General features: G+C 37.2%; 1 protein-coding gene across 1 annotated transcript in view; it reads right to left on the reverse strand.

Annotated features, from left to right (window-relative positions):
• The window catches only part of WASF1 (WASP family member 1), a 90,187-nt gene extending 73,031 nt beyond the window's left edge, over window positions 1-17,156 (reverse strand). Inside the window, exons 1-2 of the mRNA XM_044675408.1 lie at window positions 17,024-17,156; window positions 5,988-6,122 (exon numbers count right to left, since the gene is read on the reverse strand). Of these exons, the coding sequence (XP_044531343.1) occupies window positions 5,988-6,122; window positions 17,024-17,156 (268 nt within the window). The remainder of the gene's footprint in view (window positions 1-5,987; window positions 6,123-17,023) is intronic.
• Between the last annotated feature and the right edge of the window lie 245 nt (window positions 17,157-17,401).

The raw sequence follows: 17,401 nt of genomic DNA on the forward strand, positions 1-17,401 counted from the left end.
GGGAGACTAGTCTCCCAAAGAATCACAGGGGATATTGTAAAGAGTGAATCAAACTCTTTTGTCTATTAATCAGTGACTTTTAAGTTAATCAATCAAAAACTTAAATACCCCTACTTAGTACCATACTAGTTACTAAGTATGAGAGTTTACAAGTCATTTGCTAGAGTGGGTGACAACTCCAAAGGTCACTGCCCCTCCCCCCACTAGGCAGTGCTAGGCAAACTGAAAGATTGTGATTGGTTCCTGTAAAGAGGGGAAGGGACAGGAAGTGACTAGTGGAAAAAGGACTATAAAAAGTCCTGAACTTCCTGTTCAAGGGACTTCTCCTTGAGCCTTCTCCTTTGGAGTTCTTTGGAGTCTCTGCTCCTTGGATCTTCTCCTTTGGACTTCTTTGGAGGATGGCTCCTTGGGGCTTTGGGCCTTTTGACTGGAATTTTTGGTTTTGGGACTTCAACTTTCAGCTTTGGAGCTTCTTGGGGACTTTCTTGTTGGGTTCACTGCTGCCTTGGTGAGCTTAGCTCACAAGAATTTTTCTGCATTGGGACCTTGCCTGCATCCTGTCCAGCTTGCTGGTTAGTGACTAGGATTCCCATGTGGAGATTGGACCTCTGTTGGGAAGTGAGCTTCACTGTTTCATTTCACCAGATTAGCATTTAGGGTAGACTAGGCAGTCTCCTTATCTCTTTCCCTTCCACATTTCCCTCTTTTTACTAATATTCCAATTAAACAAAATTGCTAAAAGCTGCTAGTAGTTTTCCTGACTTTTTTTTTTTTTATCCTGGGACTCCATTCTAGGAGCATAGGGCCACAACCAGTAGGCAATGGGTCGCTCAGGGTCACCCAGCTGGGGAAGTGTCTGAGCCCAGATTTGAACCTAGGACCTTTCGTCTCTAGGCCTGGTTCTTAATCCACTGAGCTAGCCCAGCTGCCCCTACTTTAGGTTGCAGTTTCTTTAGCAGATGTAGTTTTTACAGTTTTTCCTGACTTAAGGGATAATAATTGGCAATCACTTTTTTATAACTCTCTTATTTAGTCAAAATCCCAGTTTAATCATTATATTGCTGAAAGAAACTGGAAAAACTGTGCTGACTGGATCAGCACATAAAAACAACTTAATGTCATATAATATCAACTGGCTTCTCACTGCCACAAAGCAATCCTTTTATACCTCTCTTATTGATTCACTATCCCATTTACCACCTGGGCTTTTCTAAAACTTTTCATGCCTCTTTAGACTGGGCATTCGACTCAACTTCTAGATGAAAACCTTGCCTTACATTTTTCTAAAAAAAAAAGTAGGTCATTTACCAACAGTGTTTTTTTTTTTAATCCCCTCCTCATCTGATATAAAAAAGTTTCCACTATTATCTCTACCTTTTATTCTCATCTCATATGAAGTTGCCCTCTCATTGCCAAGTCATACCCCATTATATGCACAAGTGATTTCATTCTAATCCATCTTCTCCATCAAATTGTTCCTGTTATCATTCCTATTCTTTCACTAATCTTCAAACTCTCCATGCCTACTGATTGCTTTCCTACTACATACAAACATGCCCATGTCTCTCCATTCTCAAAAAATTCCCATTTGGTCTATCCATCCTTACTGCAGATATTATCCCACATCTTTCCTACTTTCATGGCTCAACTTCTTGAGAAATCTAAAACAACTGGTACCTCTTATTCCCTTTCTCCTCACTTTCTTCTTAATTCTCTACAGTCAGGCTCCCAGCCTCATCATCCACTTGAAACTGTTCTCTCCAAAAATATCAATGATCTCTTAATTGCCAAATATGATAGCCTTTGATGTCCCCCACAAGTGCTATTCTCATTCCTCTTCTCCCTAAGACTATTTTTGTTTCGTGATCTTACTAGCTCCATGGATTCAAATATCATCTCTATATTGATGATTTCTACCTCTGCTTTCATTATTTTTTTTCCCTAGACCTCCACTCTTCCTAACTTTTTCCCTATGGCCAAAGGTACTCTTGTCCTTCCAGTTATGCAGGCTCACAACCTAGGTGTCATTTTCAACTTCTCACTCCCCTGTCCACTTCCAATTTGCTTCCAAAGCCTTGGATTCTACCTTCATAACATCTCTCATATATGCTCTCTTCTTTCCTCTGAGGCTACCAGCATCCTGATAGAGGCCCTCAGCACTTCATATCTGGAATATATTATAACAACTTTTTGGCTGGCCTCCCACCTGTCAAGTCTCTTACCCACTCTAATTTATCCTTCATTCAGCTGTCAAACTGATCTTTCTGAAGTATGGGTCTGAATGTATGACATCTCCCCCTCTCTCCCAATGTGATAAACTCAGGAGCTCCCTACTGTCCCTACTGTATATAGAAACAAATATAAAATCCTTTATTTGGCATCCACAGTTGTTCATAATCTGGTCTTTTCAAACTGTTTTTATATCTTATTTTCCACACTCTTTGCCTGCCATTTCCCAATTTGGTGATACTGGCTTCCTTGCTGTTCCTCACACAAGACAATCTATTTCTCAATTCTAAGCATTTTCTCTGAAATGTGCATTCCTGGAATTCTCTCCCTTATCATCTCAGTATTCTGGCTTTCTTCAGGTCACGGCTAAAAAGAGGCAGCTAGGGGGTCAGGAAGATTTGAGTTGTAATTCAGCCTCAGATATTTACTAGCCCTGTGACCCTGGGCAGGTTACTTAACCTCTCTATGCCTCAGTTTCTTCACCTCTAATAGCAGCACCTAACTCCCAGGGTTGTTATGAAGATAAGATAATATTTGTAAAGTGCAAAAAAAACCATTTAAGTGTCAGCTATTAAAGAAGCCTTTCTTGATCCCCCTTAATTCTAGTGCTAGGCAGTTAACTGGCACAACAGCTAGAGTGTTGGATTTCAAATCCTGCCTGAGACACTAGCTGATGGCCTTAGTTTATTCACTTCTAAAACTAGGGCAATAATAGCACTTATCACTCAGAGTTGTGAACATCAAGTGATATACCTATGTAAAGTGCTATGTAAACACTAGCTATTATTAGCTCTTCTAGTTTCTTTCCTGTATATATCTTGTTTATAGATGGTGGGATGCATGGTGCTTCCTTCATTAGACTGTGAGTTCTCTGAGAGCAGGGATTTTTTTTTTTTTGATCTTCAATGCTTGGCATAGTCTCAAAACACAGAGCAGAACCCTAACAAACACCTGACTATTAAGTCATCATGGAGTTGCAATTTATTTTAGTATAAAGAACTGAAATTTAAAATTCTCTTAGAATAACTTAAAGTATCTTCCTTTATTTCCTCTGGTCTTATACAACTAATATTTTTGACTTACATTCCTTGACATTATGTTAGCTTCATGGCATATCTGGTGCCCAGTTTGGGTTGAGGAATGTCTGATTTTCATTTAAACTTTGAGGTTCACCACATCTTCTCATTTCTATATAGACTAACAGATTTAAAGTTTTCATAAAGATCATATTAGTGAAAATCAAATGAATAGCAAAACATTTTCATTTTGGTCTCAATGTCTCTTTTTAAATAATAAAATTTCCTGACTCCTAGTTTTAAATGTCATTTCTGGATATAACATAACAAGACCTCATATTTTAAAATGGAAGCCTCCCTTATAAAAAGCAAAACAATTCAGACCAAACAGCTGAACTTTTAGTTACTCAGAGGTTGGCTTCCCTTTAGTGATTCTCATTTACAATATCATCATTATGCATAATGGTCTGTTTTTGCTTATTTTGCTCAATGGAGAGGATGGAATGGATATGAAAAATATTTTCAAGGAGAAAGAATCAACAGGGCATTTGAATTCTAGCTTGAGGGAGGTTTAAAGATGCAAGTGTCTTCTATGATATTTTTTTTTATTTTTTTTTTAATTTTAAACCCTTAACTTCTGTGTATTGACTTATAGGTGGAAGAGTGGTAAGGGTAGGCAATGGGGGTCAAGTGACTTGCCCAGCGTCACACAGCTGGGAAGTGTCTGAGGCCGGATTTGAACCTAGGACCTCCCGTCTCTAGGCCTGGCTCTCAATCCACTGAGCTACCCAGCTCCCCCCCTTCTATGATATTTTAATAATGTAGCTGAATCAGTTTTCCAAGGATAGGAAATTCCACAGCCATCTACATATGGCTTATCAAAACCCTTTCCTATTTTTGCCAGTTTAAAGCTTTATACAGCAAGATATTAACCTCCAGTTAATGGGAAGAGACAAGTGTGAAATAAAGTCTTTTATGGAATTAAAAGTTTTGTTTTTTTTTTAACTGGGAAAAGATGTTCTCACATTCAGAGCTAAGATCAGAATTATGTACCTATCAAATTGCTTTGTGGTGGGGGTGGTAGGTGGCTCAGCAGATTGAGTCAGGTCAGATGGGAGGTCCTGAGTTCCAATATGACCTTGGATACTTCCTAGGTATGTGACCCTGGGCAAGTCACTTGGACCCCATTGCCTAGTCCTTACTGCTCTTCTGCCTTTGATTCAATATATGTATTAATTCTAAGATGGAAGAAAAGGGTTTAAAAAATTTGCTTCTAATATTCTATATATATGCAAACAAAAACCCTATATATATGCAAACATATTAATGATGGAAACTAGCTAGAAGCCAATTTAATAATATCATTATTTGAGGTTTTTGTTTCTTGTTAGTTACATCTTAGATCAAATTATCAAAGGAAGTTGGTCAATTCCCTAGGCATCTGCTTCCTGGCTTCAAGAAATCTACTGATATTTTTCCTCTTAAAGTTTGGATCTACTGCACTCTCATATTTGAATCAAAGAAAGTTATGCACCAGAAATTGTTTTTTTCTCTGAAGACAGTGACTATTACAGAGTCACATTCAACAACTCTCAAGAGAAGGAAAGTGAAAATTATGTTCTTAACTCTTATATTTCTTTTGGCAGAGAAGGAACTGGCACTTGGGAGACAATAGCATCCAAAGGACTCAAGCAAGGCTTGAAGGCATGTGATATGCTTTCACACTAAAGTTTCTAAAATTATTTTAGCTTGTAACTAGCTTCTGAATCTCATGCCTCTAGCTTAACATCAAAATGTGAAAAATTTCAGCCTTTAGCACTGGCAACACAGAGCCTTCAAGAGCAGTACTAAATCCACTTAAACAGGAGACCTTCAACCAATTTTTAAAAATTGTAGCAGACTTGTTCAAATAAAGCACAAAAATTATAAATTAAGGCATTCATAAAAATAATTTACATCCATTTAGGGATTTCTAAAGCAGTTTTCCAGAATTTTTGCCAGTAAGATGAAAGTATGTAAATTGAATTGGAAGAAATGGAGGAAGAGAGAAAGGTTATTGAAAAATTTCCCTCTGATGTTGCAATTTTACAGATAATACCTAAGTTATTTAGTATACATCGTGAAAGGAAAAAAAAATTAAAATTTGTGTCATAACTCAACATATCTTGCTGGCCTTTGCCCCCACTGCACATCCCATTCAACCATCCACACAGACACTACAGATAGGTTACATCCATGCAGGGCCTCCTCAGCAACTAACTCTTACTGTCTGCCTTGCCAATGTGTATGCACTTCTGACCCATTCCTCAACTCCTTTCCCAATTTCTAAACTCTTTCTTGTCGTGGAATAATAAAATCAACACTACCCCTGCTACTGGAAAGAAAATGGCAATCTACCCCCTTCTACTCACAATTGTTATTACCACTCTGACCAAAACTCCCTTCCTTGCTCACTATTCCTTGATGTGTATTGTTTTTCTAGTAGTTAGCTCAGTGCCTAGAACACAGCAATGCTTAAATTCTTGTAGAAGAACTGTCACAGATTCACTTATGAATAAACAATATATATCAAGGATCTTTGGGAAAAACCCTTCATAACAATGTTGTATACTTATTTGCCTTTGTACCCTTCATCTGACATAACAAGAAAGAAATTGTACTTAATCATATATATATATATATATATACATATATATATATATATATATATATATATATATATAATACAATGAATAAACTTACATTCTTCTTCCTTGGGATCAAGTTGTGTAACACTGACAGACAAACGGTCTACCCGCTCTTGTAAAGAGTTGACTCTGAAGGAAAAACTGTGTGCTTCATTAAATAATTCTCCAAATATATCTTCAGCATATTTACCTACAAAACATAAAATATAAATAAATCAAAAATGGTCCAGAGATTTTAAGCATGAGCATGGACATAAGTAGGTGACAATAACATTAAAAATAACTTACTAAATTTGATCAATATTGTAAATATCATGAGTTGCAAATTCCAAGATTATCTTGTTTTCAAATATCACTTCTTGGCCATCTCTATAACATGCTGTTTCCACTTGGGCCATTCTCCCCACCTGGGAGAGAACTGGATTGGAACCACCCTAGTCTTTGATAGGCCAACTTCATTCAGGCTTATTCCAACCTTATACCTGTTCTAGACTTCCTACAGCAATTCTTTTTCCATGCCATACTTCCCTATGTGTACCCCTCTTCCTTGCTATCTGCCTTTTATGATGTCTTCCCCCCAACCCTCATTAGAAAGTAAACTTTTTATGGGCAGGGAATGTCTTCCTCGCTTGTATTTGTACCCCTGGTATTTATTAGCAAAATGCCTGGCACAAAGTAAGCATTTAATGAAGCACTATCTATCTGATATTAGACTCTGAGAACTTGGACAGCCTTTTGCCTTTCTTTGTATACTCAGCACTGAACCCAGTGTCTGACCTAGCAGGCTTTTAAGCTCTATTTCCAATGGACTAGCTTAAGTCTGAAATTGTTATATTTCACTGGTCAAACCAATTTAAGTTAAAGTCTAGTTTTCTTTCAAATCCCGAAATATCCTAGTTGAAAAGGAGAAATCTAATTCTAAAAATCTTGTTAGTCAATTAGTCTGAGGATCTACAATAGAAAATATATATTACGACAAACTTTCATGTAACAAGATGAAATCAAAATACCAAACAATATCCAGATTACATAAAGTCATATTCTTAAAACATGTTTTTGTCCTGAAACTTTTATAGATTAAATTTCATGACACTAATTGTAACAATATATTGCATTGCCTTTTTGCCAGGAAATTTGGATCATCACAAGTGAAGGGCTCCTAAATAATGGAAGCTTGCTTACCCTCCACATATGGAGCCAAAGTGACCAAATTTTTGAGTTCTTGGTCTTCTCTCTTTGCTGTCAGCTGTCCTTTCTTACTGCTATAATTATTAATTATATCTGATTTTGACACCTTCCTTAACATGTATGCCCCATCACCCTTTCTGGTTTGTTGTTTTTAATTATGAGGCCTTTAGACTCTGAGTGTCCAAAAACATGATTTTTAAGACTCTGTCCAAGAAAAAATAAAGAAGTGGTAAACTCCTCTTTTTTTCTTTTTATTCCCATAAAACATATTAATTTTAAGGAATGGTCTTTGTAATTTCTATTTGGGCTGGACTTTGACTCTTAGCTAAATTCTAGGTAAATGAGGTTTTTGGATTGTTGGGAACTTTGATAAGCAAATTGTGCTTTGCTGCAGCACATTTACCAATTGTCTTGGGTTATACCTGTGGGTATGATCCTTTACTTTCATAATCTAACCTCCTAGAACTTGACCCAACTCTCTCTTTCCACCTAAGAATTTAATCAGAATTGGATCTTGAAGGAAGGGGGAGACTTTAGTTGATGGAAGTGATGATGCTGAGAGTCCATTCTATACAGGAAGATCAGCTTGAGTAAAGACATGGGTAGTGGAGAGATCAGAACAGAGTAGTCTAGGTTGGCTGGAATAAAAGAGTATGTAAAAGGTAGAAGCATAAAATAAGATTAGAGAGATGTTCATATGATAATGCCTATGAGAAAAAAATGAATGTTCAGAAAAAGATGATTGCAGTGGAAACTGGGTGGGGCCAGATGTAAAAGATATTCAGAGGTCCAAACAAGAGGATTTTAGTCATTGATTGGACATGGAGACTGAGGAAGAAAAAGAATAAAAAATGACTAAGGTAGGAGTCACATTTTGGTGGATGATGCTTAATAATAATTACTAAATAAATGCTTATTTCCTTTCCTTCCACTTTTCTAATCAAGAGAAATAGAAGTTGGAGCTATTCAATCAACAATCATTTACCACATGTGAAGTATATATACACTAGCTTTTATTGTTGTTTTTTAAAGTTAGTCTTTCTGGAGGATGTAACTGTGTTCACAGAGCTGAGAGGAGTGATCTATGCCATCTGGAGAATAACTAAGCCAAGAACATTGTGTTTTACCTTTACAATAAAAGGGGGACTTCTCATTCAAAGACAAATCCTTCTTTTCAAAAGGTTGTATGAACTATTACTTTAAAAATAATACCAGTTGGCTAAATTTCTGTGCCAAAAGATGTGCCATAAAAGAACATTATCGAGTCTTACAACGTTTTCATTCAATGGAGAATTAGATATATTTGCATGTCCTTTGAGCATTTTCTTCTGCTAGGCAAATAAAAGTCAGACATTTTGAACTCAGTATTTTCTCCTAACCTAATCTGTTCCCACTGCCTTTTTTCCTCATTAAAGTAGCTTTATTGCCTCCCCCCCTCCCCCTTCTGGTGCTGAATATCATCACTGTGGTCATTTACAGCTACCTTTCAGACTCAAGAGTACTCAGTAGTAGGAAAGCATGCTCAGGTATCTAGATGGCTCAGTGGAAAACGAGCCAGGCCTGGAGACAGGAAGTTCTGGGTTCAAATCCGACCTTAGACATTTCTTAGTTGTGTGACCCTGAGCAAGTCACTGGAACTCAATTACTTAGCTCTTAACTGATTCCCAAGGTGGGTGCTACTGCCCCCAGTGGGTGCTGCAGCGATCCAGGGGAAGCGGTGATGGGCCACAGGCGCATTTATCTTTCCTATTAATTGCTATTAAAATTTAAAAAAAATTAATTCCCAGTGGGCTAAGTAATATTTTTTCTGGAAAGGGGGTGGTAGGCCAAAAAAGTTTGGGAACCACTGCCTTAACTGAGCTTCTGCCTTGGAACTGATACTTAGTCCAAGTTTTCAGCACTGTTCACCCACTCCCATTCTGCGAGGTCTTCTTTTTGGTTCTGCTGCTCCTGCAGCTCTCTCCTCCACTAAGGCTGCTCACACCTTGGATCTCTCTTAAAGTTTGCAGCCTCTGAATCAGGCTAGCTTAAGGGAACCCCTCAGGCTGGCCTCTGGTCACCGCTGCTGTTCCTTGTTGGTGATCATAATTGCCAGGTGTGTGGAGCATTTTACAGACTACTTCATTTTAGTCTCATGACAACCCTGGGAGTGGGTATGTGTCATCATTATCCCTATCATGTAGGCAAAGAAAACTGAAGCAGATAAAGGTTAAGGGACTTGCCCAGTGTCTCTCAACTAATTAGTGTCTCAGGCAGGATCGGAACTTAGGTTTTTTTGATTCTAGATCCATAGTTATTTTTACTATACTATTCTGTTATCTTATAGCTAGTTATAGCTCTGTTACCTACTCTGAAACCTTGGAGCAAAAGTTAGGAGGGAATAGGAGTTATTGGGGTAATCCTGCTACCTTGACACTTATTTATAAAATACAATGTTTTACCAGTTATTTTGGTTATGATTGACTCTTCATGACCTCATCTGGGATTTTCTTGGCAAAGACTCTGGAATGGTTTGCTATTTCCTTTTCCAGTTAATTTTATAGATGAGGAAACTGAGACCAATAAGGTTAAGTGACTTGCCCAGAGTCACATAGTTAGTATGGCTAAGGCCAAATTTGAACACAGTTTTTCCTGATTTGGGGTCTGGCGCTCTATCCAGGGTGCCACCTACCTGTTCTATAAAAAATGTAATATTATAAGACTTAGATTTAAGACTAGCTTCAGACACATTGGTTGTGTGACTCTGGATGTCACTTAATCTCCCAGTGCCCTAGGCAATTTTCTAAGATTAAATTACAAAACAGTTGCTGATCTAAGTTGGTTGGAGTTTTGTTTTATTTTTTTCAGGTGTTTCTTATGTTAATGAAATTGCAGGTCAGTATCCCTTCATTTCCTTTGCTCTAGAAAATCTACTTATCCTTTAAATTTATAAAGCTTCAGAGCCTACATGAGGCTAGAGGCAGGTTCAGATTCTGCTTCTTTTTTTCCATTGGATCACTTAATTTTTTTATTTTCTCAAATTACATGTAAAAATATTTTTCAACATACATTTTCTAAAATAAGATCCAAACTGCTTTCCTTCCCCCACTAGAAGATGGCAAGCAATTTGGTCTGGGCCATATGTGTACTAGCATGCAAAAATATCTCCATATTCTCCATGTTGTGCTCTTGTTGTAAGAGCACACTCAAAACCAAAACCCCCAAATAAAATCATAAATAAACCGATGTGAAAGATAGCATGTTTTGATACAGATCTATCCGACTCCAACAGTTGTTTTTTTTCTGGAGGTGGCTAGCATTCCCCATTTTAAGTCCTTCAGAATTGTCCCACATCATAGCATTGCTGAGAGTAGCCAAGTCTTTCACAGTTGATCATTGTACAATATTGCTGTTATACAACGTTTCCCTGGTTCTGCTTATTTCATCCTGCATCAGTTCATGTAGATCTTTCAGCTTTTTCTGGAATCATGTTTCTTATAGCACAATAGTATTCCATCACCAACATATACCACAATTTGTTCAGTCATTCCCCAATTGATGGGCATCCCCTCATTTTCCAATTCTTTGCCACCACAAAAAAAGCTGCTATAAATATTTTTGTACAAATAGATCCTTTCCCCTTTTTCTCATATTTGGTTTCTGATATTGATTATATGAACCCAAGCAATTTATTTCTGTTAAATCCTGGGCTTCCTCATCTATAAAATGCAAGTAAAAATACCTGACTTTATGTCACTGAGTTGTTATAAGGATCAAATGAGATAATACATGGAAAAACATTGTGAACCTTAAAGCCTTATATGTATCAGCTACAGCCATTATCCATATGGCAGAGGAAAAAATACAAAAATTTGAGAATCAGCTCATCTACCTAGATGCCATGGTATGTTTATTTATTTTTAAACTGAAGCTTCCGCTTTGCCTTAGAATTGATACAAATATTGGTTCAGAAATCAGAAGAGTAAGGCCAGGCAATTGGGGTGACTTGCCCAGGGTCACACAGCTAGGAAGTGTCTCCAGCTACATTTGAAACCAGGACCTCCCATCTCCAGACCTGGCTCTCTATCCACTGAGCTACTTGAGCTGCTGCTAGGATAGTTTTTTAAAAACATATATATCCATGTTATAATAACTCCTATTTACAGAGCATTTTAAGATTTGCAAAGCTTGTTTCTAAACATTCTTTAATCCTCTACTAACTGATTCCTTCCAGAGGAACAAGAATAACTCAAATAGAAAAATGTCATAGTCTCTATAACAACCACCAGCACTACATAGTTTTTTTGAATAAATGAAAGACATTTATAAAGACAAAAAATTTACATTTTTTATAGCTTACTTTTAAATCATGCTCTAAGGTTTACAGAGCCCTTAACTCATAAGGTAGGGAGTACCTTAATGAGTACCATAATGAGTTGGTAATAGAAGCATTATTATTTCTAATTTACAGATGAGGATGCTAAGATTAAGTAGGGTTCAGTGATTTGCTCAAGATTATGCTTAGCTAGGAAGAGGAAGAGTTGAATTTTGAGCCCAGATCAATCATTCCTGTAATTATTATCTTTAAACTTTGAGTCAACAAGAGGTCACATTTATGTAGCACCAGCACAAGTTCCAGGCCCGGAGTCAGGAAGACCTGAATTCGAATTTGACCTCAGACACTTAATAATTGTGTGACCCTGAACAAACCATGTAACTCTGTTTGCCTCAGTTTACTCATCTGTAAAAATGGGGATTATAATAGCACCTCCCTCCCATGTATTGTGAGGATCAAATGAGGTAATATTTGTAAAGTGTTCTCCAAATTTTTTTTAATTAAAACCCTTACCTTCCATATTAGAATCAATGATGTATATTGTTCCAAGGCAGAAGAGTGGTAAGACCTAGGCAATGGGGGTCAAGTGACTTGCCCAGGATCAGACAGCTAGAAAGTGTCTGAGGCCAGATTTTAACCTAGGACCTCCCATCTCTGGGCCTGGCTCTCAGTCCACTGAGCCACCCAGCTGCCATACCCTGCAAGTTTTAAAGCACCATATAACTGCAAGCTATTTATGTGAGTCCATCACCTCTCTTCTTAAAGAAAGGAAGTCTGATTTATGTGCTACTTTCTAGGGCCAATATTAGTCACTCCAGCTAAGGTGAGTCCAGAGGTATTTTGTGGTGTTTTCATTCACATGACTTGCTGCTTTATTTACTGTTCTGTTGCATTTGTTTTCTTTGTTCTACATCAGTTCACAAAAATTCAGAACTTTTTTTTTGTTAGCCAAAAAAAAGGTGAATGTCTGCTAATGGGGAAATGACAACAAACTGTGGAATGTGTGTGTAGTGAAAAATTACTATGTTATAAAAATGCAAAGATGAGGAATTCTTTATATCTTCATTTCTTTTAATGCAGTACTTTTCCATTACGTATTTGCTAAGCCATTCCCACACGACTGGGCACACCCTATTTCTTTTAGTTATTTTTTTTTTTTACTAACACAAAGAATTCTGTCATGAATTTTTGTTATAAATAGGACCTTTCTTTTGGTCATCGATCTCCTTAAGAGATGGTATGAAGATAAAATTGACAGAAGTTGGCACTTGATTGGATATGGTGAGTAAGAGAGAGTGAAGAATTACAACTAGTTCACTTTAAAAACATGATCTCATTTGGTCCTCATTATGGTGTTGTGAAGTAGGAAGGATTATTATTATTCCCTTCTTAGAGATGAGGAAACTGAGGTGCAGAACAGGTACCTGAGGTGAGATGAGAATGGATGTATTCCTGAGATGTGATAAAACAAAGGAAAAGAGGATTGTAGAATGCCAATACAGGGTCCTGTTGGACTGGCCATAGTCTCTAAATATATGGTCAACTTTCAGAAAAGAAGGAAAGTGAGGCCAGAGCAGGGTCACTAGATTTCCAGGCAGGGTAACGATTAGATTTGAGAGGTTTGAAGGCACAAAAGGAACTTTAGAGTTCTGGATTGTGGCAGCAGAACATTTGTAGGTGGTGATGAGATTGAGGGCAAGACAACTCCTCTGTGTGGCTGGGCTAAAATGAAAATGACAGTGGCCTTGGGAGTTCGGGAGATCAGGTATTTGAGGTGGTATCATCCTGAAGCAGATTATAAATTGAAGTTCCTAGAGATAAGGGCAAGTGTTGGATGGCAAAAGACTATGAACCAAAATGTTGAACTCTAAAAAAGGAGAAATAATGAACCAGGGGCTGATGGGTGAATGCCACCAGGGTCTACACAGGGTGATCTATCTGGATTGCGTGCCTCTCAAATGGAGAGAGGTTGCAGAGTGATGGCAGCAGAGAGAATATCAGAGCGACCAGAAGTATGTCCTACTTCTCCTTTTCACTGTGTTGGGAGGCCTGAAAGAAAGGGTGGCCACAAACGTAGTGTTGTTTTTTTTAGGTAAAGCCAGGTTTCTGTGATTGTAAGAAGACAAAGAATGTGAAAAGCAGCTATCTAATACAAAGCATAGTCTATTAATAATAGAATGGGAGCATCCAGAGGATAGGCAGAGCTGGATAGGGATATGGGATGGATAGGCCTGAGGTAATTGGGGAAGAAACCACAAATTATGTTAGAACACATGTAGTTATGTGAAAGGCTTGTTCACATTCACTTCCCACTAGAGAGAATATTATATTTTATTACTGGATATCTTCAGCTCCATTAAACAGTAGCCACCTACCTAATAGAATTAATATTTTAGATGACAGTACACAGTAAGAGAAAGGAAAATAACTCACACAATAGCAAGACATTAGCTAAAAAAAAATGTGATCTTTAATATCCTTATAAAAATGGAAGGAAGGAGAGTTAGAACATGAACTTCAAAGTATGCATGATGGAAACACCTACCAAGATTTATTCTTTTTAAGAGCAAGGGACTCACTATATTAAGCACATTATTGCACTCTGGGGCTCCTAAGATTCACATTTTCTGATGTTTTATTTTATTTTTCTCTGTACCCCCATAACATGGAGTTTTGAAATTCTAAAATAAAAAATGTAGTACAGAATAGGGAAAAAATTAAAATGCAAGAATATTACAGAAGTAAAAATTAATAAATTCCACTTTCATCATGGAGTCACCAGATGGGGCTGTAAGCTGCCCAACATTTCCAAAAAAAGAAACAGGTAAGAAAGGATTTTGATTCTGAGCTTCTCCAAGGGAAATGTAGGTCAGGAAGCCCTTCATTTCTAATTTGAACTCTACTTGTTAACAAAGGTTTAAATAGGAAAGCATATCAACTGCTTTACATTAACTGCTAAAAAAATAAAAAGAAAACAAATAAAATTATAGAAATATGGTTCTCAAATAATCAGAACACTGATAGCTCCCACAAAATCTTAATTTTAATATAATCACATTCTATTTGTACCAATAGAAAATCATTTATTCTATTCATATTTCTAATTGTGTTTGGTTTCTCTTATAAATTTTTTATTAAGAAAAAAATGTTATCACCAGGAAGCAATAGCTAATTTAAAGTATTCAATGGTATTTTTTCTTATAGAATTAGTCCTTTATTTATGTTCTAAGGTGCTTGCTTCTTTTATTTAAAAGAAAAGAAATTTGACTCAATTTCTGCCTTTTTGTTTGCCATGATACTAGATTTTTCGAAAAGCTTGTTTTTAAGAAAAGATTTTAGATAGACAATTGTTGAGAAAATAAACCTTCTAATAAAAAAAAAAACCTATCTTTTTGGTTTTTAAAAAAGCCCTTATCCTTTATCTTTGAATCAATAATTAATATTGGTTCCAAGGCAGAAGAATGGGCTAGGCAATTGGAGTTAAATGCTTAACCAGGGTCACACAGCTAAGAAGTATCTGAAGCCATATTTAAACCCAGGTCTTCCCAACTCCAGGCCTGGCTCTCTAACCACTGTGTTACCTAGCTGCCCCTTTGAGTTGGTTTTACATTTTTTGTTTTCAGTTGTTCAATAAACACTTATCAAAAGTACTGGTTGTAACACTGAGGGTACAGAGACTTTAAGTAAAACATTTCTTGTACTCAAGAAACTGACATGGAGGAGGGGAATGGCACAAAAAATGGACCTAGATAGGCTTACACAAAGCACATACAAGTTGGTCAGCCAACACAAGCTAGGCACCATTCTAACATGGAGTACAAAATAACCTGAGGGGCAGGGGAGAGAATGCACAACCATTCTGGATGTCCAGGAAAGGACTCGACAAGAATGTGATACTCAGATGAATTTAGAAGAAATCTGTGTATTCCAAGAGTCAAAGATGAGGAGAAAAAACATTTAAAATATAAGGGAGAGCCGACATGAAGGCATGAAGATGGGAGCTGAATGTCATCTGTGAAGGGCCATTCAGAGGCCACCACAGAGAACATGAAGGATGGAACTGTCATGAAGCCATTTTGAAAGTCAAACAGAGGAGTTTCCATTTGATCCAAGAAGAGGAGCCACTGGAGTTTGCTGCGTAGGAGGTGGGACACATATGACCAGACCTGTACTTTGGGAAGATCACTGTCATGGTAAAGCACACTGCAGAAGTGGCAAACTCTTGGCCCAGTACAGCCCAAACCAAATTAAAATGTAACTGTGAAATGTTTAACAAAATAAATAAAAATGCATTGTTAATTTAGGGCTCCCTAAGGGAGTTTGACACCACTGGAGTCAAAAAAAGATCGAAGTGGGAAGAAACAAGGGGAGCAATGAAGAGGTTACTGCAACAGGTTTGGCAATTCTATGGGTGAAGAATAGATGTATGGGAGTGATACTGTGGAGGCAGAAAACAGCCAGCCCAGCCAGCTGACTCCATATCTCAAGTGAATGTGAGTAAAGGTGTAAAAGTGAAATTTGGGAAATGTATCAAACTATATTTCCCGTGGTCCAACGGGTTTCCGTTTCCGGTTTTTGGGCTTGGGAAGGCTTAAGTCTTGACGCAGGGAAGGGTTTAAATCTCCTGGGTTAGGAGGAAGTGCTCTCTTTTGCAAGTAGGCGCTTCCAGGAAACAGGAGACAGTAATGGAGGTGGCGGCAGTTTTGAATGCTTACAAGCGTGGGGTCTAATGATTTTATCTATCAGCATGGCTTTAATTAAAATACTAATTTATATAATTATACCAGCCTTTATCATTTTTAATATTTACAAAGGGTAGAGGAGATCAACAAGACTGTGAACCTGGATGACTGGATAGAAATAGGAAAATTCAAACTGGCTTGTCAGGGTTGGGGGGAGGAAGACAGTGACTTCTGTTTTGGGTATGTTGAGTTCAAGATGCCCAAGGGATATTTTATGATGTGTTATAAGGCTGTATCTTTTTAAATAGCAAGTCTTAATTGGGCATTGGTTACTTAATCAATATAAGCCAATGTTTCTCAAACTGTGGTAGTTCATAGAGCTCTGTGGATCCTGAAGAGATGGCCCCAATAGAGCTCCCAAGATGTAGTTATAATTATCCCTTTATAGATATATAGATGAGAATAATTAAATTGATTTAACACCCATGTCTGTTGGGTCTTCCTCTAAAGTACCTAGATAAACATATAATATGCAAAAGAAATAGTGTGCTATTCCTATATATATTTATATGATCTTAGAATTGGTCTTTATGAAAACTCTTTAGGATCCTAAGGGCTAAAAGAAAAATTTGAAGAGTAGGAGTCACAATAGCAGTTTTCTGACTCATTTGACAACCCACGGAAGTTCTTCTGCTTTAAGATACATATTTCTTTGGGAGAATCTCAAAGAGTTTAAAACTTGTTAATTTTATTTAGTTTTATTTAACTATTCCAAACTATTTTGAATGCCTATTTTGTTCCCCTTTTCCCCTCCTAAAAAAAACTCAGAGAAATTATCGTTACAAAAACGCTAAACCATAACATTTTGTTTTGAAATTAAGTGCATTGACAATCAAAGATACTTACTCAGACTACTTAGTTGTCTAATTATATTTGCCAAGGAGATATTGGTTACACATTCCAGTTCATTCTTAATGCCTCTGGGCAGTGCTGTATGGCACAGGTGCCTGGGGTCAATATTTCTCTTTACTAATGGCATCCCGAGATGAATCTATGTGTCAGCTCACCTGGGAGGAATGAAATACAGTTAAAGAATATGATTCATATATCAAAACTCAAATTTTCAATCACTTCTCCATGGTGTCTTTCATATGAAAATTAACAATGATCTTTGCTTGGATGATGTACATGAATTAGGATGACCATCTAACCAAAAAAAAAATCAGATCTTCTGCCTTGGATCCAAGTTATTTAAACCAGATCCAAAATTTACTTAAGAAGACA

The sequence above is a fragment of the Gracilinanus agilis genome, chromosome 4 (assembly GCF_016433145.1).
Source record: "Gracilinanus agilis isolate LMUSP501 chromosome 4, AgileGrace, whole genome shotgun sequence".
In the NCBI taxonomy this organism is placed as follows: domain Eukaryota; kingdom Metazoa; phylum Chordata; class Mammalia; order Didelphimorphia; family Didelphidae; genus Gracilinanus; species Gracilinanus agilis.